Below are 24,788 nucleotides of genomic sequence, written 5' to 3'. Positions count from 1 at the left end.
CTATTTATTCTTAATATTAATAGGTATGAAATTTTTATTTTATTTTATTTTCGTCTTTATTTTGAGAAATCAGTATATTTTTATGATAACAAATAAAAATCATAACAAAATAATTACGATATTATCAAATATTTAATGTTAGTATAATATAATTTTTTTATTAAAGTTAAATATTAAATATAAAAAAATCATAATTGTATAAATATCAAATAAAAAATCAAATAATAATCAAATAAATATCAAATAAGAACATAAATAACAATTGTATAAATATCAAATAATTAAAAATATATTATGTGTATATTAGAAATAACTTAGGAAACTAAGTATCAAATAAAAGTCAACACAAATTTGTTAGATTACCTGATAAATTAAAGATGTTTTAATAATTTAAAAAGGGAACGTTTACGAGGATGAAAAGAAATATCAAAGTGGGGACATGACATATATTTACATATTTATCCTTGTATCCAATTTAAAATGTCGACTACTATCCATTCTCATACTTGTATCCCGTAAATGTAGGAATTCAACTAAAAATTAGAACGAATTTGAACAATACCACTAACACAAAAAAGACTGTTAACATATGTTATTTTAGGCTTTTGATGTTTGCTGAAGGTCCGACATCACAGTGGAAGACATTAAATTGATGTCTGTTATTTTGTAACAAACGTTAATTGACATTTGTTGTAGGGATAACAAACGTTAATTTAATGATTTTTTTTCTTAATTTTGTGTCAATATTTTTCTCCACTGAAACCATGGAAAATCAATATAATATTCAAGAATACACCACAAGAAATTTCATAATTTTCTAAGTACTGCAAGTATCTTAAATAAAGCTATAAAGTATGGAAAATGGGTGAAAAATACTACGAAAACAAAAAACATACCTTAGAATTTGTGACCAATTTGAAGTTTTTCATCCCTAAATCTTCACAACTCTGAATTTGTGAACAATATCTCAGACCTGAATACCCTACATTTGAATACAAAAAAAAAAAGAGTCAAAATGCAAAAACACAACCTTTAGAATACATGTGAAGGAACAAACCAACCTTAATATGAAATGCAATCGTGGACAATGAAAGTTCGAGTCCAAACGAGCACTACACAATAAGATGAAGTGATATGAGTTGAAGAACTTCCTTCTAAAGTTTGTCATTGTCGTTGCACTTTGGAGGTTTCCCACAAATGAGAAAGAGAAAGGTGAGGGCGTTGACCCAATTTCTGAAATTTAAAAGGCAAATTGATGTCGGGCCTTCTCAAAGCAGACATTAAAGGACATTAGACCTAGGGCCAACAGACATTAAAGGAGGTTGGACTACCTATGTCCGGCGTCAAATTCGAATTTGACGTATGTTATGAGGGCATACGACGTCAATTCTGAAAAAATTATTTACAAAAAATTCCACCGCACATTTTTAACGTTGAATTCTTTTAAATGCAACGTGAAATTGGTGACGTTATAAACTCGTGTCGAATGCTGAGCCAAGTTGGTCTGAGCTAGAGGTTAAGACGAGTTAGTCTCGGTTAGAGGTTGAGATAGGTTGTCGTGGTCAAAGGTCGAGATGAGTTAACCAGGTTGAAGGTCGAGACAAGTCGACCCAAGCCAAAGTTCAAAATGAGTCGATCTGAGCAAAATGTTAAGGTGAGTCGACTCGGGTGATGGGTGGGGTCAAGTCATCTCGGACCCAAGGTCTAGTCGAGTCATCCCAGGCCCAAGGTCTAGTAGTGTCATCAAAGTCAATAAGGACCCAAGTTGAGTTAAGTCAATTTGGGCCCAAGTAAAGCCTAGTAAGTCCTGGTCCAGGTGAACTCAAGTAAGCTTTGACCAATGCTGAGGTACGATGACCCAAACTTAAGTCAAGCCGAACTAACTAGACCTAGGTTGACATAAGTTGGTTTGGCGCTAGATTGTGTTGAGTCGGTCTAATCTATGTTTAATAGGTCTAATAATATTATATCTAATTAACAAAGTGGATTCAATTTAAATTATATTAAACAATTAAATCTAATTTAAATGAATTTAGATTATAGATATACTATATTTTATTAAATTTAAATTGTATCAAAATATAATTTATGACCACCGTTGAATGTAATATTTAACTACTCTTTGCACCTTTTTACTTTAGTTGATTTTATAAGTGTCCTTTCATCCTAATCCTTTGTTAGGATTGCATCACCTATTAGTATGTGTTCATCTTTTGTGATTAGTGTTTGATCAAGTGCCATTTCAAATCATTTTCAATGGTTCCTTACACAAGCTTCTAACGAGGTTTTCGTGAAGAAGTGATAACGGTAGTGAGTTCATTTTTCACATATGACGGTGCTTAACAAGTTGCGTGAAGGTGCTCAAACTTCTCAAAGGGTAATGAGAAAAGTATGGGCAGAAGGGAATTTCATTTCCCAAAACACCAACTCATGGGTGTTCACAAAACTCTATGTCAAAATTAAAAAGTGCATAAGTAGAAACATAACACACATTTCATTAAGATTGAGATTTGTAGATTGATACAACTTTTACTTTGTAGCTTACATAGAAGGAAAAAGGGTTTGTTGTTTTCTTTTGCTTAGTAGTGGCACAAAGACACTTACATACTTCCACCTCCTACTTAGGGAAATATTTCATGAAAGCAAAACTTCTGAAATTTAAAACAGATTCAATTCAACATTTCACAAATTAAATTTTGGATGTATAAGTTTTGTACATGTAGGTTTTTTTTTTTTTAAATCCCTTTCATTCTATTATTATACCAAGTTAGTAGACAATATAACAAAAAAATGTTCGTGAAAAAAAAATGATAGGCGTTACAAGTTTTTATAAATCGATTCTAACAGTTAAATGCAAAGAAAAAGAATGGAAATATTTGATTTGAATGTACAAACTTACATTCTAAATTTAAAGATATGTGAATCAAATGGATTTACTGTAATTAAAACCAAATTTTATAATAATAAAAACAATAATTTCAAAATTTACAAAAAATAATAAAAAATGTGTTGTTTCGCATAGAGTAAAATCATACCTACTAATTTACATAACCATATACTTTAGAGAAGTAAATCACTAAATCAAATTAGTATTTGAAATATAGTAATAAATTATATAAGGGAATAAAAAAGTAAGAATTAGCTATATGCTGTGTTGTCTTTTGTATTTTGAAAGAGAAAAGGTTATGAGAATTTTGACCCCTCTCAATTTCTGAAAATCTGACAGCATATTCAGCTCCATCACTTCAATAAACTTTTTGTTTCAACTTACGAACAATTGGTACAACAATTATTACTTAATAATCATCACAATATTTTTCCACCACCACCGTTGCTTTTAATTTTAAAATAATTTCATTTATATTTCAAAACAGTAAAAATAAATGTTTCAGTTCAAATTAGGATGAATATAGACCTTTTTAGCCGGTTTAAGTTTAACCTACAAAAACCCATCTTTTGAAAGGGTCAGAAAAATAAATATATTTTTTAAAAAAATCTATATCTAACTCACAAAGTATGTGGTTTCACCAAATTTTCTTTTTGTGATGACAAATACACATAAACTAAATGGTATAAAGAGAGTTTTAGCAGTTCAATTATTAACAAATTCAAATATTTTATCTCCGTGACATCATTTGTATTTGGGTTCTGGTTTTTGAAAAATATGTATTAAGTATAAAAAGCTAGATTCTTACATTTTTCATGAAAATATTCTTTTGAGAAACTTGGTCAAAAGCCATCTCTAGAAAACATGATTTCTGATACAGAAAACATACTTTACCAACTTTAAACTTCTAAAAAAACCAAATTACTCTTTTATGAAACGTGTCCTCCAAGAAAAAATATGCTTGAAGCCATTGATTCGTTAACCTAACTATCAAATAGAACTCAACTTTCACAAGCACTGAGATGTGCATTGCAAATATAGTGGTTCTAAGCTGAGGAAGAATGTACAATTTAAACATGGAATGAGCAAATTTTCAAATATCATCTGCATCACTTGATGCATGATGAACTTCTTGAGCTTCCATGTAGATGCTTCCATCAGATCCCAAAACCTTATACCTACTCAATAATAAAGCCCTTTCCATCAAAATGTGAACTAAAAGAAGGTATCATTTTTCAAAAAACAGAGTTTTAAATGCAGTTTCTTATGAGTTTTTCATGTTGTTCTTCAATAACATGTAGAGTGTGCCTGAATATAGATTAACTAACTGGTTACCTTTCAAGGATGAACTTTCCTTCTTTGTACTTCTGACTCTTCTCGTAAGCAGCTTCCTAGAATGAAACAAAGTAAAACATATTGAGAACAGAAGTTTTTGATAAGTAAAAGGTAAATAGCAAAACATGAGCTTTAGAGGCTAGTTCTTACATATTTCCATCCAACAATGGACCCACATACAACACAGAATAAGTCAACAACAGTGTGCAATCCGGTTATCATCATCCGTTCTTCTTTCTCTCCAATTGTCACATTCACACTGTCATAACATAGATTAACAAGATGTTATTTGAAGCATTCCTATACAACAAATAACTTATAACCTATGTAGCACGAATACTAACACAGATATTGGACACGACACGGACAGATCAACATGTGTAATCTCCAAAATGTAGAACACGAGGACATGGATCTATATATATATTAGATCATTATGTATTTACATACTCATAATCATCTATAAACTAGATTAGTCAAATATAATAAACAAAACACATTGTCATCTAACAAAAAATGAATCTAATCTATTTATCTAATGTCCAAAAAGTGAAAAGTAGTGATCATATAAGATTTGTTCCTTATTTTTATAATCATAATGGAAACTTATGTAATAAATTTACAAATTTGTGTTTTTTAGAAAATTATTGCATTTGTAATTACTAACATTATGAAGTCATGTCAAAATCATGTCAAAGACAAAAAATATCTCTCAAATTAGATACTTCACCGATACATGAATTTTACGACGTGTTTCGGTGTCCATTACATATCGGACACGGGACACACCGTTTATGAGGCGTGTCCAAGCCTCCTAGCTTCTAACAGTTATCTTAATTTTTCAATTTTCATCTGGTGCAATTGGAGAACTGCTACATTCAAGATTTGGAAAGAAACTTTTTTATAAAAAATATTGCAAATTCCACACCAAAGTAACTTTAAAGTTTTGATAAGAAAAAAAGAAATTATCAGTAAAAGAAGGGGTATGATACCAGAGCCATCATGCATTAGTATATTGGCTATATACATAATTCACAACAATCCTACAAGAATAAAGGTTCTACATCCACACCAAGTAATGCCTATGTTAATGTGGTAGCGATGAAGTTAAATAACACTTACACTTTATCAAAAAGATAAGCTTTTCCATGCCTGCAATGGAAAGACTAAGAGAAGAAAAGGGGCGTTAGAATGTATACAAGTTCCAAATTTTGATCATACATTTAGTCTGCAAAATGCACTGTACAATCAAGGATTCAATTCAAACACATATTGGCAATACCTCCCAAAACAACAAGCAGAACACCAGGTAGACAAACCCAATCCCGAGTGAAAAACATATCATGACTTTGATCTTTTTCAACAAAATCATCTTGCAGTAAATCAACAAAACCTAAAGTGTTATAAAATACTTCTAATCGTTCCCAATACTTCGCTCACTTATAAAAATGATTTTTCAAAAAGTATAGCAGAATCAGGGAGAGAAAATCTTAATGATCTAGAAGTTTCATGGGAAGGTATCACATACCAATTCTTAAATAGATTCAAATCGAAACATAGTTGGCAAATAAATTATTGATTTATAAGATTTGAATACAAAGACAGATACAAAATCCACAGTTTAAACAAGTTCAGATAGGGATGTCAAATGACAAAAAGATTTTACCATGTTCCCTGACACTAGCAGCAGGATCATTCAAATATAAATGCAGAGTTAAATTAGGAAATTCCATCAAATGGTCAATTTTAGAAGCCTTTAAAGATACATATCCTATTTGAAGATGTCTTTCACACACTTCATCCTCAAATTTGTAAGAAACACTAATGAACTAGTACTGCAGATGGTTAAAAGTAGAACATCAACAAGTATCTCGAAATTGGAACCATATATAAATGTTTAGTAATTGAAAACGTTGGAAAGGAAATTCTTAAATTGTGATGTGTGTGTATTCCCAATAGACTGTTGTTTAGGAGCGCCATTCTAAGTGTTAGCATTGTTTGACACAAACACTGTTCTGAAATGCCACTGTTTTATAAACCCAACAAGATAAAATATATTAATTGGCGTGGATATCTCATCTGGTATTTTTTATCCCCCACCTGAGTTTACCACACTATGTTCTTCCATCGTTATTCTCTCTCTCGGGTGAATCACTACATTCCTCTCATTACGATCAACCAGTATGGAACAAACTACAAAAACCTTATATAAATATATATCAACTAGTTATCAAGTAAAAACCCACAATTGTCACTTAAAAATTGTACATTCAGACACCAAGAAATCAAATTGAAAATCAAGGGAAGGAAATATAGAGAGAAAAGATTTAAAAACCTTGGAGATAATGTCGTCATCAAGAGCAAGATGTGTTTGACAGTGTTTGCAGCTATAGAAGTTTCCTTCCAGATTGATCAAGAATGGTCTTCCCATGACTCTCTTCACACCAATCTATCAACCTGGACCATCCACAAAACAGTTAACCCAAACACTCTTTAAAAAACCACCCAGCAAAAAAAAAATAAAATTAAAACTGGCCAACCCAAAAACAAAAAATAAGAAACAAAGAGAACCCAGATAGAGCCAAGCCAGAAAATCAGTAAAAATTCGAAATTTAAATGCAATGTAACCCCCAAAAGCCAAAAAAGCATTAAAAAGTTAGAATAAGAAAAACGTGATTGTGAGTGAGAAGATGGGTTTTGATGGGAAGGTTACCAAGAAAGAGAAAGAGTAGAAGGGGTATTGTGAAGGGTAGAAGAGTGGTACTGCAATACAATGAATGAATATACTAATTCTGGAGGTTGTCGATTACAATGTGGTATGAAAGGGTTATGCTTAGGCCTTGAGAATGATGACACTAGTTACAAACTTTGTGTGCATGTCACCTCAATAATTAAATATTTTATGTTTCAAAACTTTCATTTTTGAATGAATAACAAGTACTTCAACAGTTTAACAGAGTAGAAGAAGAAATATTCATATCTATATTATGCAATATATATTGTTGCATTTTTAGTCACTAACAGAAATGGTTTTTACTTTTATCTTATTTTTCTTTCTTTAGCAACGTCCTTGTTTTATTATTATAAAAATATAATATTATAAAAAAAAACAATTTTGTTATTATTCATCTTTTTCATTCCTTACAAAAATACCAATATTGAATTTAATTAAAATATATTATGTTTTTATTATGACTTAGTGTTATTATAATTAACTTTTATAAACATAGCTTTAAATATGGAAAACTAATTTTTAATTAGTAAAGTGCAGATAATTTTACAATAATAACATATCAAAATCAATTACTTGAAGACTAATCTTATCATTTCTTTTTTGTGTGTTTAAGGTGTATTTGTTTTTACTGATTTTTTATTTGCAAAGGCTGAAAGAGCAAATGCCAATCGCACTTGCGGGTAATCCTAAACATATATCTCTAGCAAAATTGAGAAGATAAGGAAGAAAAGACACCTAAGCCCAAATGAAATATATGGCTCTCTAGGTGATGGAGGAGTGAGATTGTTTTTGGCTTGAGAAGATGAATGAACATGAAGGCTCATAATCTATTCTAGAGAACAGAGAATTGATTCTCTCACGCTTAATGATTCCAAAATACAATATGATAATCCATTCTTCTTTATCATAATTGAAGCATAATCGATTCCCCTCTCACATGACAAGCACATAATCAATTCGAAAAAATTACAATGAAATTTGAAAAAAAAAATTAGTCAAGAAAAGAATTAATTCTTTTATATTATAGGATAATGATATTTTAACCCACTTTTAACTACCACACCAATCACCCTTATATCATCACATCACACTACACTACTAAAAAAAAATCAAAATAGATAATTGAAGGGTAATTAGAGTGGTGAGTTAAAAGTGAGTAAAAAAAAGTGAATCAAAATATTATTATCCTATATTATAACATATAAGAGATTAAAAGATTGATTCTCATTTCATATAAGGATTCTTTTTTTTATACATATTTTCTTTTTAATTCTACCTTTTAAGTAACCATTATTTTAAATTAAAATAATTATATTATATTTTTGTCCTTTAGATAACGTTAATTTAAATGTAATTATTTTAAATTTACAATTTTAAAATATAAATTTTGTGTACTCTAGAATTCAAAACAAAAAATGCATTCTCCATCGCACAATTTAAAATGTCTTTTTTGGAAAGAAGGTGAAGGGTGGAGGAAGATGACAGTGAAGAAAGAAGAAGGTGGTGAGTGGGGGTGCCGGTAAAGGTGGAGGAAGAAAAATGTGGTAAAGGTGAAGGAAGAATAAAAGAGTGACAATAGAGGAAGAAGAAGGAGAGAAGGATGTGCATATGTTGGTGGAAGAGGAAGAAGATAATGGTAAATGGGTCATTTCAAAATTCTATGGAGTGCGAGTTTAAATGTATGGAGGTATAGGAAGAAATTGTTAAACTTTTGATATTAAATAAAAGAATGGTTTCTTGTAGGCCCATTACCAACTTAATTTCCAACTAGTTTGTCTAAACTAATTTTAAGTTCAATTCAGTTGTGACATCCCTACTAGAGATTATTATGACTAAGATCCAAACGATGAAGTACAAAGTTCATTTTCAAAAGAAATGGAATCTCACTAACAAGAAAATTGTTAGTGAGATAAGGTCATTAACACAACCAATTTGTGAAGTTATATTTTCATTGAATAAATTGTTGCTTAAATCAAATTCTGCAACATAGGAACATTTCATAGTTTCTAAGGGGATTGAATCACAAAACTGATTTGATGAGAGCTGCAAAAAGAACATTTTGTTTGGGGTTTAGGAGGTATTAAATCTGAAATCTTATGAGAAAGTCGAAAAGATTTTAATTTGGAAAAATTCCCTAATTCTTCGAGTATATGGCCTTGTATTTGGTTATAGTCGAGGTAGAGATGTGCCAAATTGTAACAAATGACTTAAAGGAGAAGGAATTGAATGGTTAAGAGAATTATTTGAGATATAATCTTTGTAAACTTTTTAAATTTCCAAATTCTACTTATAAGATCAATAATTTTGTTATATTGAAGGAAGATACACGTTAAGTTCTCTAAATGACTTAAAGTAAGAGGAATTGAACATGTGAGTAAATTACTTGAGAGATATAATGTGTTTAATTTTGTCAAATTTTCCAATTCTGACCTTCAAGTTTGTTTTAATCAAGATAGAGCGATTCAATGCAGATGGGCTTGAACCCACTAGAGAATTATCATAGAGAGATAACATCTTCAATTATGTCAAGTTAGCAAGTTGCGGTGGTAATGAACCTGCAATTGGATTGCACCAAAAAATAGTGAGACTCGATTATTTTAATATTAAAATGTTTTAGTATAAATAGAATGGTTTAAACGAGTTTTATTATTATAAAACACACAATTTATCTAGAAACTACTTTTTTAGAGTTCTCCGACTTCTGTTTAGGAGTTCTTCCTCTCTGTTCGTCTGATTGAAGAATCGAGACCGTAGGAATGATCCTCGTAGCGAACTCTTCAATTTGGAGTGATCAATTTCTTCGATTGCATAAGTTGAGTTTCAACTCTCTTTTTTTGTCTATTTTTTGTTTCTGTTGCATGTGAGTCATCTTCTACTTGCATGCGTTCTTTTCATCATCTGTATGAGTTTCTATTGATCAGTGATCATAACAGTATGTTCTGATCATTTTTATGATATTTCTATGTGTAGATAGAGCATCTTGTGGAGTTAGTGGTGTTTGATGTTTTTAGAGCGGTTTAAGCTGGATAACATGTAAGGGAAGTTAACTTTAAGCTTGTGTTGAACTGAGTAATCTGTTATTTGTGAAATTCTCTTTGGATTGTTGGTGGTCTGAATTGATATGATTTTGGTTGAATGTTGTTATTTTTACATTGAGGTATGATTCTTGATTTCTATGATTGTTGCTTGAATTAGTAGTAATTGGGAATTTTAGGATCTTAGTCATTGATCAAATTGGTATCAACTCCATGGTTTAAAGACTATTTTAAAATAACATCTAAAAGAGAAGTGCCAATTTGAGCTATGAAATAAGCCTATAAATTGCCAAAAGGTGCAAAATTGATGTTGATATCTGATACAACTCTAAACCTCATGTGGCAGCGCTGAGCGCTCGTTTTTACAAATCGATTAGCGTTGAAAGCCACTTTCTAGCGTTGGGTGCTACCCAATTTTTCAGCACTGCGTTTTCTTGGTAAAATGAAGCTTCCAACTTCGTTAACCGTCAAATCAAGTTGAAATTTTGATAGCTAATCCTAAACATGCGATTCTTTATTTTGACTGGTGGGATATTTGTTTTGAAGTTTGTGGTTAGAGAAATAATTTTCGCCGTTTTGATGTACTTTGTGTATGTATATGTTTTAGATTGTAATTGGTTGATATGTGAATATAAAAATGTGATAAAGATTTATATGATTGGTTTATATTATGAAACAAAGGTATGTCGTGAACTCTTGTGAGGTGTTTCCTTGGGAGGAAATCCCATTGATGATGTGTTTCATTGAGGTGTGCCTTGACAATTAGTATTGTTCCATTTTGGTGCAGTTATCCTAAACTCTACTAGTTATTCATACTCACGTAGAGAAAAATGGTTAGGTGGTGAGAAAACCAGGAGGTCCTGTCATAAGGGTGGTTCCATTTTTATTATGACTGTAAAAGGGATTAACCCTGTGTGTGGTAGCTTAGGGAGAGCAAGTTATTTCATTATTTCACCATAGGTGCATGACTTCACTAGTCTGACTCAAGAGCACTTATCCGGATAATATTGAGTCTATAAGAGTTTGATTCATAATATGATATGTTGCGTGGTTGTGTTATATTTGTTCAATATGGAATTTTGTATGCATATAGGCTATTTTATAATGCATTTGTATTCTCTTATTAAGTTAGCTTATCCTTCTTCTGTGTTCTTTCCTTTGTGTTGTCTATTTTCTTTTGCAATGACCACCTTATTATGTGAGCAGATGAAGATGCAGGTATAGTGGTACCTCTTGTGGTTGAGGCGCTATCAATTTGGGGAGTTGAGCGAGATTGGATCCTGTTAGGTATAGTTTGGTTATAGTAGGATACTATGTGTGAGATATTATTGTAATCCTATCTAATATGATTGTACTAATCTACCATATACATTGGACTATCTACTTTCAGAAATATTCCTAATAAAATATTTTAATTTTAGTAGTTTTTTTTTTTTTAAAAAAATTGCTAAAAATTGGGATGTTAGAAGTAGTGTGGGCTTACCATGGGCTCAATCGACGCTATACAATAATTTTAAAAAAATTATAAAGTCCCTTTTAGATGCGTGAAATTATATATATATATATATATATATATATATATATATATATATATATATATATATATATATATATATATATATATATATATATAAATGTTAAATATGTTTGTAGTCCTGTGAAAGTTGTAATTAGTCATTTTTTGAAAGTTTGACTCAATTTAGTCTCCCAACTTTAGAAATGTGTGAATTTAGTCATTTTAATCAAGTTTTGTTAAATTTATTTGATGTTTGAAACGTGTTTCTTAGTAGCATTTGATGTTTGAAACATTTTCGCTTTAATGTAAGTTAAGAAACGTGAAATAAACTTTTTAAAATTTGGTTAAAAGAACTAAATTCATACATTTATAAAGATCTGGAACTAAATTAGTCTAAAGTTTCAAAGATGGACTAATTTCAATTTTTACCGAAAGTTAAGGGACAAAAAAGAAATTTAACCGAAAGGGAAAACAATGAAAAATTGTGGAATGCTTGTGAAAATTAATTAATGTTAATCAATTAATAAATAGCAATTTTAAAAAAAAGTATTATTTTCAATTTACTAATTAAACAAATGGGAAAATAAATCATTATCTTTCTCATAATAAATTGCTCTACTTCGATTTTTAATCAAAATATATGTACACATTGAGTTTATAGTGAATAATTTCAATTCAATTGATTTATCCGTGGGGAGATTGATATTTGCGCACCAAATCATGAAAAAAGTCGGGTTATATAGAGAAATAAAGGTAAACCAAAATGGTGAAGTAATTAATGTAACTAGAAAAGAAACAACAATAACATGTATTTGTTTTATTCGATCAAGGAAATTTGACTGTTCTTATGCAAAATGTTATTTCTCAACTTTGCCATAATACAGTTCATCCTTGACAGTTCAATGAAAGATGACATATGTCTTGACTCATCAATTGATGGATCAAAACTTCATGAAAAGATAAAGATAATGATAGTTTGAAACTTGAGAGTTTTTCAGCCACTTGTTGCATTGATGGCCTCATGTTTGGTCTGGAGCACAAACATAATAATGCCATTGTTATCACAAGATTTATATCTTGAGCTTCTTTCTCGAGAGGGAGAGGAAGACGTGAATCCAACAGATCTTTCACCAACATATTTTTAGTTCTTGGATGTGACAAAGAGGATATTAGCTCTCCAGGATGTTTTCCCATTAATGTTTCCAAAGTTACCACTCCAAAACTATAAACATCACACTTTTGTGTCACGCTCAATGTGTAAGCAAGCTCTGTTAGAAAAAAAAAAGAAGAAAGTAAACTCAAATTATAAAAATAAATTATTACATCAATTCTATATATTATTGATAAAAATATTATGGTTTTGTAATAGAAAATATCATTCACCTGGAGCAATGTAGCCACGGGTGCCAACTACTAAGGTTTGATTTGAAGAATCAGGATCAAGGAGTCTAGCTGTGCCAAAGTCTGAGATATAAGTCTCTAATTGTGAGTTTAACAGAACATTACTACTTGTTATATCTCGATGAACAATTGGTGGGCTACAATCATGATGCATGTAGGATAATGCCTCTGCCATCCCTTTAATCACATTTACCCTTTTACTCCAATTCAACTCCTTAGCTTCCACTTCATTACTCAAATTATAAAATAAACTACCCCTTTCCATGTATTGAATACACCAAAAACTTGCACCGATTGTGGAGGCAAAAGCCATGAAGCTTTACAATATTTTTATGACGAATCTCTGTTAACATCTTCACCTCATTACGAAAACTTTTGTCAAATGATGGATTTTGAGATTCTACACGGTGGAGTTTTTTTAATGCAACAATATTACCGTTGGGTAGTTGTGCTCTATAAACACAACCATATGCGCCTGTTCCAATGCAATACTTGAGGTCAAAGTCTTCGGTTGCTTCAATGATATCCTCAAATGCAATTTTACCATCATAGTTCCATATAGAGAACAAGTCTCCGTTCTTTGTTGATATTCCTTCACATTTTTTCTTAGGAATACATCTTGAGCAATATATTGTTGGAAGGAGTACTAAGAGATTGAAGAAAATGATAGGAAGAACAATTAACATGATCATGGGATTACTTTTTCTATCTTGAGGATTTGTCTGGTTAAACAAGTGGCAGTATGTGAAATTGGGCATGTCGTTATCATCAATTAATGAGTCTTCCTGAAAAAAACAGTAATCTGGTAGGTTTGATTTTGAGTCAAGGTCTTGTGAGAAGTCAAAGGAATTGTATGAAAGGTTTATGTATGATAGAGTAGCAAGTTCCTTGTGTATTTTACCCGAAAGATTATTATAGCTGAGATCCAATCGACTAAGAACAAAACTCATTCTCAAAAGAGATGAAATCTCACCAACAAGGAAATTGTGACTAAGATTGAGGTCACTAACACAACCAATTTGAGAGGTTATACTTCCATTGAGCAAGTTGTAGCTTAAATCAACGGTATGGGGACATTTCATAGTTTCTAATGGTATTGAACCGTATAACTGATTTGACGAGAGATGTAAACAGAACACTTTGTCCATCTGCAAAAGTTTTGGAGGTAATAAACCTGAAATCCTATTATAAGAAAGTTGCAAAATTTCTAATTTGGACAAATTTCCTAATTCTTCTGGTATTTGGCCTTCTATTTCATTATAATTAAGGTAGAGATGTACCAAATTCTCCAATTGACCTAAAGTATGAGGGATCGAACCGTTGAGGGAATTATTTGAGAGATGTAATGTTTGTAAACTTTTTAAATTTCCAAATTCTACAGGTATAGGACCAGTAATTTGGTTAGATTGAAAGAAGAAATCCATCAAGTTCTCTAATTGACCCAATGCAGAAGGAATTAAACCTGTGAATAAATTACGTGATAGATGTAATGTCTGTAATTTTGTCAAATTCCCCATTTCTGTTGGAATCCTACCTTGAAGTTTGTTTGATTCAAGATTGAGAATTTGCAAATTGATGAGTTGACCCAATGTAGATGGAATTAAACCTGATAAAGAATTCTCAGAAAGGGATAACATCTCCAACTGTGTCAAGTTACCAAGTTGCGCTGGTATTGAACCTACAATTGGATCATCAGAGCAAGAAAGAGATAATTAGATTCTTCCATTGACAGAATTTATATGAAGAGAATTGCAATTACTTACCTTGGAGACTATTGTTGGCCAGGACAAGAGTGGTAAGGTTTGTAAGTGAGCCTATATCTTTGGGGATGCTTCCTCTGAGACCCATTCCATATAGATCCAGTTTCACTAAATTGGGGAAGGCAGTGACGTTCAACTTATGAATCCAACCTTTTGATGAAGGAATCCTCAACGGACCTCTCACAATATCAGTAACACTTCCAACTTCATTGCAATTGATACCCTCCCAATCACAATGGTCTGAGATATTTGGGTAATCATTCCACCAACCACTGTGGAGCAAAGCCTCTCGTTCCTGATTGATGGAATCAATCGCAGATGATAGCTCAGCCATCATATAGAAGGCCATAAGCAGTAAACTGCAAACACAGTTGGCCATACTTGATTGATTCAGATTCAAATGCCTCCGATAACTCATCAACTATATATATATATTTGTAAGAATGAAATTGGCAATGAGATTTGTTGGTTGGAATGCATATATAACAGTGGCCAATGAAAATATCCTTTCAAAATTCTTCTCGACCTTTTTCAGTGAAAAAATGGAAGTCCAAAGACGCGGTTTCTCCAAAAGATAAAGAAAATGTGTGTGGTGTGCATTGCATGAAGAATCTGTATTAGAAAGTGCAGTGCTGACTGATAGAATTTGTGCCCCTTCCTGCAAGTTCATTCCATGCCTTCATCAGAACGTTGCCCTTTGCATATCTCTATTCACCAATGTGGACTGGACTCTCTGCTTGATATCTTTTACTATGGATTTTGGTTGAACACGACGAGGTATGGGTAGAATCCACGTTGCTCGTAAATTTTATTACTTTTTTAGTTTTTCTTTAGATTGAGTGACAAATGAAGTTACGTTGAATTGATTCATTTGGTATAGTTTACTTTTATGTTTAGTTGCTTTTGTATTCAAAATATAAACATTAAATTTCTCTTAATTGAGAAAAGTGGGTCTGGTTTGATTCCTTTTAATAAATTAACTATGAATCAATTTTAGATGACGTCAAATTAGATAAATCAACTATATACGTGTTTATAGTCTTTGATGGTATATGTAAAACATCATGCACTCTTTCTTTCACCCCAACAGTGTACATGGTAGAAGAATTATGATAGGATTGGTTGAAGAGCGTCCATATTTGTGGAAGATAAAAGAAAATGTGTGTGGTGTGCATTGCAAGTGGAATCTGTATTAGAAAGTGCAGTGCTGACTCAGACTTTCTACCCTTCTTGCAAGATCATTTTATGACTTCATCAAAGCGTTGCCCTTTGAACATCTCAATTCACCAATGTAATTTTTTTTTTTAATGTAAGTTTTTTATTATTTGAATTTTACGTCAAAATATGATTTTTATTCTATTTTCTCTAACTCATCAATGAACACGTGCACCAAGGGGATGGAACAAGTGGATCCATGAATAAAGAAATCGAGTTAGGGATGAAAATTCATAAGTAATGGTGTTGACCACAAAAATCAAATAATAGGATGCTTAGATAAAAGTAAAAAATATTTTAAATATTCAATTCTTTTAGTAAAACTTGATTAAAATATATAAATTTATGAGATACATACAAATTAATTAATTCAATTAGTTATTATTTGTTATTTACGTTCTTAATAAACCCGATTCTTGAGGGTCAGTTTTTATTGTTTTTATATTCCGTGTATACTTGCCATGATACTTAATAAACCCGATTCTTGAGGGTTTTTATTGTTTTTATTTTCCGTGTATACTTGCCATGATACGTGGTTTTTCTGTTTTGCTTCATTACGCATAAAAGGCTATAAAAGCCATCGGCTACTGCTCATTTTAAATAACAAGATTTATCCTTTCCTCTTCAATTCACGTTTTCTCTTTAGTTATCACAACACTTTAGTAAATAACAACTGTTTTCCCCCATCCAAGGGAACGTCAGATTCTTCTGAGTAGTTCTTTCACACCTATTATTTGAGGCACTAAACAATAGAGGTGGGATCCAAATATACAAAAACGAAAATAGCCTTATTCTATTACAGAAGATAATCTTTGTGGTGGAGTACTCTCGACACCTCCTATTCTTTGAGGAGGCCACACAACATGGGTAACCCTTCCTCGAATTAGAGCCAAAGGAATCTGCAAATTCATCAGGTCACACCAAAATTATAAGAAAAATCATTAACCATAGTCCACGTTACAGGATAAACAAAGTCCACAACAGCCAACTAGAAAATATTTTCTGTCAACGCAAACATAATAACTTCCTAACTACAAAGAGTTTGGTAATTTGACCGATATACTAGCTTAGTGTCAAGCCTAGGCGCACCAAAAGACACAGTTACTAGGCAAGCTGAGACAGTGGAATGTAAACTATTAACTTGATCTGATGGTGAAACTATTGAAAACATTAAGCAATGTAATGTAATTTAATCTAATTTAATGACCCTGAATTAATCAGAAAGACTCCTCGGCTCTACCATGCTTTAAAATAAGTGAACACAATTGCAATTGATACATAATAAATCTTCATCTTTTTCTAGCAAAAGAAGCCCAGTTAGTCAGGCTTTACCCCGTAATTATTATGAACCGTACTTTCTTCTGCTCATCTGTTAATAAAAATCTTAAGGTTTTTCTCACAATGCAATATTAAACTAAGTACGATTCAGAAGTCCTCCTCAATTTTGTATTCTCTCATTTCAAGCATTGACCCTTTACACGAGACTTATTTTCCTTGCTTCATTTTGGACATCATAACAGTATCATGCCAGAAACTCAGTGATAATAGCAACTTACCGGTCCAAATGACTTTGAATCAATGCTAGAGGCTGAGTTGTCTCCCTCAACCCAACAATGTCCTAACGGGATCTGAATCACATCGTTGTTATGTTTAGTGCCATACCATTCACCAGGTAATGCAGCTATTCTTTTTATGTGTGTCTCCTTGTGATTCGTTGGGGACCTACAAAAGTTTTAGAATGCCAATTAAAACTTAGAAAAAAAAAAACAAATAGGTGTCAAATATAGATTCTAATGAAACATAAATTGTCATAATAGTATAGATCAAGATCTTAAAATTAGCATCACTTTTAGCAAGAGCCAACCAATGAATATAAGTTACATCACAATAATCTATTAATATTAATAAGCCAGGTACAAAGTAAACCAACAACTGACAACAATTCCGACTGTGATGCAATATTAATCCAAAGACATGATAATTCACAAGACTCTAAAGTCACTTGGTAAATTATCTCCCAGACATCTTATAAAAGAAAGGAAGATACGGCATATAAATGCACATATAATTTTAAGCATACAATACTTAGAAAAGGATGGACAAAAAACAGTACCGGAAGACCACCACATCGCCATTTGAAAATCCGTACCTCAAAAGGCAAAATTTCTCAACAAAAACATAGTCATCTGCAGTGTAATTAATGGTCAAGCAACAAAATCTGAAATTGTAAAAGTAATATTTTCTTATGAACTCCTTCAGCAAGAAAAATACCCATCAGAGAACCCGATTTAGGATTTAATGTGGGAGACATAGAGCCACCTCGAACAGGAACAACTGTCCCAAAACGATCAGTCACAGTCACAGTGATGACAGCAGCTGTGACAAACTTCTTAGTACAGTTCCATAGAAAACTGGTTGACCCCATGTGTTTAGGTGCACATCTATGTCAAAAATCCACAGTCAGCAGTCAGTTTTCCACAGCACATCAATAAAAGAGCAATTGAAAGTGAAACACACTACAAAATTACAAACTACAAGAAAATATTGTACTGTTTCAAATATAAAAAATAAATAAATAAACAAACATTAACAAGAAAATTCGCACATAAAACTCAGAAGAATTGATATCTTCAACATGTTCAATGCCAAACCAATCTATCAAATTGGCAAGTTTCCAGAGCATTAAAGCTTAGAGGTGCGCATTCCCTTGCTTCTGCATATAGCGGGTTCCTATGATTGTTAACCCTGCGAAATGTGATCCAATAGGGACCCCCAACAGGGTTGGAAGAAATGGAACAAGTTCATCAACTGGGCATTCTGAAAATGCCGAATTGCAAGGTTCACTTTGAAGAGCCAGTGAAAGTAGCAATATTTATCACTTGTAAACTTCGGAAAACACAACGGTAACTGAGGCATTTAATCAAACACCTTACAAGCACATAGACAAAAGGACAAGTGCAAAAGCACATAAAAAAAAATCCGGTGACATTGCTGAAAGATCTTACATCAATATATGGGTACCCTTAAAAGAGAAGAGGGAGATTTAATTACCAGGCAACGAAGAGAGGAACGATGGGTGTAAGGGTAACTTCGTTTTATTAACTGAAAATGGTGTTGTGAGCTAAACAGAGAGAACGAGACTTCAGATTTAAAGGTTTTTGTTGAAATGAAGTGTTTGGGCCTATAGGTGGGTAATATACATTACACGCATGCTGCAATACCCAATTCCAAATTGTGACTAATTTCCTTAATTATAGTTCATTTATGTAGCATCTAAAAATTAATTTTGAAAATTTGTAAAAAGATTTTTTTTTTAATTTTGTGTAAATAATATTTTTGTTTTATGATTTTTTTTGGAAAGTAGCAAGAAGTTGATTTGTCTCAATTTTACTTATGAAAATTATATTTTATTTCATTGTATTTTAAAAAAAATTTACTTTGTGTCTCTTATAATATATTTTTAAAATAAAATATATTTTAATAACGTAAATAAATGAAAGGTAACTCGTTTATATAAAATCTCTAAAATATGAATTACATCTTCGTATGGTCTCAAAAATACTTTATTAAAACAAATAAATAAAAGGGCCCTTATGAGAACTAAACACCGTAAAATAACAATTTTAAAAAAAGAAAATATGTATTTATTTACAGAATAATACAATATAGTATAATTATAAATTAAAATCACAGTATTAATGTTTATTTTAATTAACAATTATAATTATATTTCGTATTAAAATACTGAATCTAAATAAATAAACAAAGTGAGTTCTTTTATAACATGTATTGCTACGAAATATCCAATACTTCTAGAATTTCACTCGATTTTTTTTTTAATTTGCATGGTTTTCGATAAAAATCCTAAAATATATTATAACTAAATTGATATTTTTTTAATATTTTTGTTTATTTATGGATGTTAATATGATATCTCAGTGACTTCATTAGTCCAAATTTTTTAGTGTTCGAGTATAGGATTTCAATTAAGTGATCTTTTATGTTTTTTATTTCTCTGTTAGAATATTTGTTTGTTACTTTTGTTAATTTATTTTACAAACTCAATTCTATTATACTAGTAAAACAATTATACTTAAAATTCAATGAAAGGGATATTTCTTAAAGAACAGTTACATATATAAGTTATAACAATTTTGAAAAATTAATGAGGATTAAAGTATATGAACAGATCACATATTTTGAAAGAATCATGAATTCCATTAAAATATACTTGTTTTCCCATAAATATTTTTAAAAAAAATTATATAATATTTTCAAGAATTAAAAGTAACGGAAGATTTTTTGTGATAAATTTTAATGATTTATCACATTTTAGAGGACTAATATATTATTTTAATTATGATGAGACACTTTTTAAATCGTAAAAGTCAAATTCCTACTTTGTTTTCCTAAAAGAATGATTCTATGAGAAAGTATTAATGGAAAAAAAAAGTCTTATTTTTTAAAACATAAATCAAGCCTATGAAAGAAACATTCCCAAACTTGAAATTCACATAAAACTTGCTACCAAACTCCTAAATTTGTGTACTAATCTTTAAAAAATATCCAAAATGAAAAATAAAGTTATAATTTCGTAATTACTAAAAAAGCATTAAATTTTTCTGAGATCAAATAAATCTCATAAGTATATTTCGAGAATGGCGTTTCTTCTTTTATTTTCATTTTTAATGTGTAACTATAAAAATGATACCTTTATAAAATTGATCAACCTGAATAGTCTCATCCACCACAACAAAAAAGGCATCACAGGTCTAAACAATACCTACATAGAGAAAATGAGCATGTAGTTCTGCTTTAATTAATTACTTATATTGCTAGCACCATCCATAAAACAAAACCAAAAATGCAAAGCAAAATAAGTGTTATGGTCATGGACATGTGGAATATTTGTACTGGTGAACCCTTAACTTAATTCCATTGAAATGAGTATATAATATGGACTGTGATCACAAGGGTAACAAGTATTTACAAATGGAGAAATTCCTGCACAAACTGAGAATCATAAGTATTAAAAACTAATAGGCTTGAATGAGCTTTCTACTAATTGGCAATCACTAGCGGTGATGATATGAGATGGTGAATGTAGGATCTGGCAATTAGAGGCAAACTTTCTATGTACATGACCAATCTTTTCAAATTCTCCTTGTTGATTGAAGCCAAGTCATTGATCTCATTGCTGCTAATGTAGATCCAAAGATCATCAGGGTTTACTCTTTTGAGACTGTCTCGACAAAAAGGACAAGATTGAGATCTTTCATGCCTAAACCAATAGAAAAACAAGAATCCTTAGAAGTAAAAAAGCATGCCCTCAAATAATAACAGGTATGATAAATACACAGTTTGGCTTTTGGCAGAAATTTTGCACATTTCACACAAGAAAAATGTAGTGACCTCATATCTCTGTTTTACTTAAAGTAAAAATGTTTCTGGAGAGGTGAAACAATTATTTGACTACAAATCATTTTCAATATAGGACTCATTTGAGCGGTCACCAAAACCTTACGGTAATAAATTTATGGGTCTTTATCCTTGTATGATGCTTAACTTCCTCATTTTTACTCAGTGTAGGACTTAGACTCACTTGGATTTCCAACACTAAGAGACCATGACTTTTAAGATGGTTATCAGAAATCCTTGTCTCACATTAGATTCATGTTCAACATGTCTGAGAAGGTGTAATCTATGCAAAACAACACAAACTTAATTATGAAAATTATTCTGCTCTAAATTGTTGTATCAATTCACTTACCAGTCCTGGTAGCATTCCATACACATTGAATGATAGCAGTTGGGCAATACAACCATGCTATTCATCTCCAAGCAAATACCACACTCTTCTTCTCTCTCGATGTCAGCTTCAGAAAGTTTTCCTTTGCTTGTCAAATCTTTAAGCTTATACTTAGTAGCACATAAATGTTTTTGTTTTCGGTCTTCAACATCAGTGATTCCTCTGTGAAGTTGCAATAAAGAGGGAAACACCACACCTGTTATTATAGTCAGGGTGTAGAAGTAATCACATTTGGATTGTGAAGCACTTTTCCAGAAAAGTTAAGGTAAAGATAACAAATCTTATCATATGAATGCACACATGGCATGATTCCAGTATTGCTATTCACTTACCATAGAATTCCTTTAGACTGGCTTTTCTTTCGTAAATGGATATGGTTGTCTTTCCATCTTCATAAGCCTGTGATGAACCCAATATGTATCAAAGTTTAATTTGAGTTTAATGAATAAGCTCTGTCAGTGTAAAAACTTCTACATTATCAAGCATTCAGAAGTCAATATTACTATGACTTTAAGGAAGTCATTGTGAAAGTAAACGAGTTCACCTTATAGCATGATTTATGATTGGATGATAATGTAAAATTTCTTTATTATTCACTAGCATGAGAACAATATAGTAACATTGGTTATGGCTACATTTTACAAATTATATTTGTATGGAAAGTATGCTTCAAAATGGTATGTTTAAAGGAAAAGGGCAATACTAATAAGCTAAAGGAAAAAGCAGGAAAAGACCTTGTATATTAGAATTCTGAGCAGTCCTAAGGCTCCAGCAAGGTGACAGTCAGTCCATTGAACAAGGAAAAGGAAGAATTGTGCAGCTGGGCTGTAGGACAATCTCATTTGGAAGCTGGCACCTCCACTTCGATACTCAGAAGCTCTGATTAAGACCATATTTAGCACAAAGAATGAGTTAAAAAGCTTAGATAATGAACGTTTTTCAAGACAAATTTAACATTGGATGAAACAATGAAGAGAATGGGCAGCTATGTATCATTTAAACTGGGTACATAAAAGCTTCTTTATCTCATTTTGCTGTTTTAATGATAGAAGTTGTTAAGAAATGAATTTTAAGCATTTTTCAACCTTACAAAATCAGCTTGTAAAGTCAACTTGTTAAAATGAGGTTTACACTTGCTTATATATTGTAAATTGACCTTATATATAGTTTATGTGTTCAAAAAGAAGTCTACACTACAATAATGTTAAAATTAAAAAATTGAAAAGGGTGAGTCATCTTACAGCTTTAAAATGCACAAAAAATTGGAAGTTAGTATTCAAACATGTCTCATTGCCTTGTAGCACAGTAATCTGCTATGCTTTTGAACGGCACTGTTCAAAAATTGAAAAATTTGTCTGCTAAAGTAAGTCAAAAATTTGCAGGGAATTTGAACTTGGTAAAGAAGCACCACCATTACCAAAAAAAAAATGAAAAAGGGTGTACTTTAATTAACTTTATTGGATCCTCTTTACAAAAGGAGGTGACAATGCCACAAACTGAGGCATCCTTGCCTCCCAATGGGAAAACACCAAAAGAATTGAATTGCTCAGTCTCCTTCAAAACGAAAACTTTATTGAAAGAAAGTTCAATAGAAAATTGTGTTTTTGTTTTCTTAATCCATATTTAATGGTTATATTACACACCCTCTTCTCCTTTCCTTGAACTTACTTTCCTATTTTATCTTCTCCACTTCAAGAGCACACACAGTTCACTGGTCTTTTACACCAGCTTAAGCATAGGAAGAAATTATTACAAAAAGAGAAAAACAAAACCATGACATTGTAAGATGCAAGGACGAACAGAACCAAACTGTAATGAAAAGGAAAACCCCATACATGATTGCAGCCATCATAAGCTAGAACAGAACCCACAATTTGGAATCCAGAAAGATAGCATCTTCTCCAAAAAAGGAAGATATTTGGGAAAAGGGTAGCATTCAAAATGACTGAATGAAAAGAAAAACCTTGTGGGGTTTTAGATTGAAAAGAGAAAAGGGAAAAAGGAAATTTACAGTGTGTTGGCGAACTGGATATCAGCTTCAAGAGCTTTGAGTGAATCCTTGAAAGACTTGCGCATCCTTTCTTCTTCCTCTGCTTCTCCTCTCTTCTTCCTCCTTTTCAGACCAAACCCCATTCATGAACTCTCACAAGAAAACAACAAGTAACATGATAAACCCACAAACAAATCCCGTGACCCTTCTTCCTAGCACTACAGTTCTATTGGAAATACTCTATGAAACCCAACAAATACCCCGTTTTACCCGTTCCTCGTACCAAACTAATCATAAATTTCAGCAGTTTGAGATGGAGAGAGAGGGTAAAAGGGTGTTGGGAAATTTTGCTGGGTTTTCGCTTGAGCAACACGTAACTCGTTCGTGTTGTATTTGTACATACATATAAGTAGCTGTATATCTCGTCATGATCGTGAGTTTGTTTAAAATATTACCCAAACAACACTTATACCTTTTTTTTCTTTTTTCTCTTTTCTTCGTGAGATTCATGCAAGATTCATTCTGCTAGTTTCCCGTGATAAACGTTTCCACGAGAATTTCTTTCTTGATTTTTAGCTCTTGGAATGGAATTATTATTCCGACACTTTGCTTAATAAATTTTCTCCATCTCTTAATATACTACTCACAGAATTTGTAGGTACTCACAGTTATTGTAACAATTTAATGTATTTTCAGACCTTTTATAACAGTTTATATGTTTCTTTCCTTTCAATAAACTATCATAATTTACCATAATTAACAAAATCGTTGTTAGTTAGGGACAATTAACAAAGTGCTTAGCATAATGGTTGTTTGTTTTGTTATTCATTAAAGTTTTCTTTTTATCTCTTGCTACACTATTTGTATACGTATTATTTTCTATTTTTCTTGAAAAAAAATATAGATTTTTAATCAATTTAGGGTAATTTAATATTAAAATTATTAATCTGGTGTAACTTTAAAAAAAAAATACGAGTTAAAGTTATACTAACGTAATACGACTTCAATACAGAATAATAATGCAGAGTAACGTAATTTCAATACAAAGAAATCATATCATATTATTGTAAAATCATATCGTCTTGGCACCATAAAGACAAATTAAA

General features: G+C 31.4%; 3 protein-coding genes and 1 pseudogene across 5 annotated transcripts; all 4 read right to left on the bottom strand.

Moving 5' to 3' along the window:
- Positions 1 to 830: 830 nt before the first annotated feature.
- LOC114185932 (protein yippee-like) lies at positions 831 to 7,081 on the bottom strand. Of its 2 annotated transcripts, none has more exons than XM_028073900.1 (6): positions 6,936 to 7,081; positions 6,558 to 6,679; positions 5,345 to 5,388; positions 4,373 to 4,481; positions 4,223 to 4,278; positions 831 to 982 (listed from the first exon to the last, which is right to left on the bottom strand). In XM_028073900.1, the coding sequence occupies exons 2-6, from the start codon at positions 6,651 to 6,653 to the stop codon at positions 940 to 942; spliced, it is 348 nt and encodes a 115-aa protein (XP_027929701.1). In that variant the 5' UTR covers positions 6,654 to 6,679; positions 6,936 to 7,081; the 3' UTR covers positions 831 to 939. The 2 variants fall into 2 exon arrangements, with proteins under 2 accessions (XP_027929701.1, XP_027929700.1); XM_028073899.1 differs by lacking the exon at positions 831 to 982 and adding an exon at positions 3,797 to 4,065 and having other exon boundaries at positions 6,936 to 6,973.
- A 5,197-nt stretch (positions 7,082 to 12,278) lies between these two features.
- Positions 12,279 to 15,502, bottom strand: LOC114184840 (annotated as a pseudogene).
- A 997-nt stretch (positions 15,503 to 16,499) lies between these two features.
- LOC114184008 (mitochondrial inner membrane protease subunit 2) lies at positions 16,500 to 19,077 on the bottom strand. Its single transcript, XM_028071234.1, has 5 exons — positions 18,935 to 19,077; positions 18,155 to 18,324; positions 17,997 to 18,069; positions 17,440 to 17,605; positions 16,500 to 16,782 (listed from the first exon to the last, which is right to left on the bottom strand). Exons 2-5 carry the CDS (start codon positions 18,306 to 18,308, stop codon positions 16,672 to 16,674), a joined length of 504 nt encoding a protein of 167 aa, XP_027927035.1. The 5' UTR covers positions 18,309 to 18,324; positions 18,935 to 19,077; the 3' UTR covers positions 16,500 to 16,671.
- A 1,629-nt stretch (positions 19,078 to 20,706) lies between these two features.
- LOC114183829 (E3 ubiquitin-protein ligase AIRP2-like) lies at positions 20,707 to 24,276 on the bottom strand. Of its 2 annotated transcripts, none has more exons than XM_028070983.1 (5): positions 23,704 to 24,276; positions 22,427 to 22,571; positions 22,025 to 22,091; positions 21,654 to 21,888; positions 20,707 to 21,125 (listed from the first exon to the last, which is right to left on the bottom strand). In XM_028070983.1, the coding sequence occupies exons 1-5, from the start codon at positions 23,823 to 23,825 to the stop codon at positions 20,945 to 20,947; spliced, it is 750 nt and encodes a 249-aa protein (XP_027926784.1). In that variant the 5' UTR covers positions 23,826 to 24,276; the 3' UTR covers positions 20,707 to 20,944. The 2 variants fall into 2 exon arrangements, with proteins under 2 accessions (XP_027926784.1, XP_027926783.1); XM_028070982.1 differs by having other exon boundaries at positions 20,730 to 21,164; positions 23,704 to 24,265.
- Positions 24,277 to 24,788: the final 512 nt, after the last annotated feature.

Source organism: Vigna unguiculata, chromosome 5, assembly GCF_004118075.2.
Source record: "Vigna unguiculata cultivar IT97K-499-35 chromosome 5, ASM411807v1, whole genome shotgun sequence".
Lineage (NCBI taxonomy): Eukaryota > Viridiplantae > Streptophyta > Magnoliopsida > Fabales > Fabaceae > Vigna > Vigna unguiculata.
This window is presented reverse-complemented; position numbering and strand designations above follow the sequence as displayed.

Coding starts and splice junctions, on each gene's coding strand:
- LOC114185932 (XM_028073899.1), bottom strand. CDS start 6,653: ATGGGAAGACCATTCTTGATCAATCTGGAAGGAAACTTCTATAGCTGC. Junction 5,389..6,557: donor ATGACGACATTATCTCCAAG/GTTTTTAAATCT, acceptor TTCTTCTCTTAG/TCTTTCCATTGCAGGCATGG. Junction 4,066..4,222: donor GGAAAGTTCATCCTTGAAAG/GTAACCAGTTAG, acceptor ATTATTGAGTAG/GTATAAGGTTTTGGGATCTG.
- LOC114184008 (XM_028071234.1), bottom strand. CDS start 18,308: ATGGGGTCAACCAGTTTTCTATGGAACTGTACTAAGAAGTTTGTCACA. Junction 18,070..18,154: donor TAAATCGGGTTCTCTGATGG/GTATTTTTCTTG, acceptor ATTACACTGCAG/ATGACTATGTTTTTGTTGAG. Junction 16,783..17,439: donor ATTCAAAGTCATTTGGACCG/GTAAGTTGCTAT, acceptor ATGAATTTGCAG/ATTCCTTTGGCTCTAATTCG.
- LOC114183829 (XM_028070982.1), bottom strand. CDS start 23,825: ATGGGGTTTGGTCTGAAAAGGAGGAAGAAGAGAGGAGAAGCAGAGGAA. Junction 21,889..22,024: donor CAGTCTAAAGGAATTCTATG/GTAAGTGAATAG, acceptor CTATAATAACAG/GTGTGGTGTTTCCCTCTTTA. Junction 21,165..21,653: donor ATGGAATGCTACCAGGACTG/GTAAGTGAATTG, acceptor CTATTGGTTTAG/GCATGAAAGATCTCAATCTT.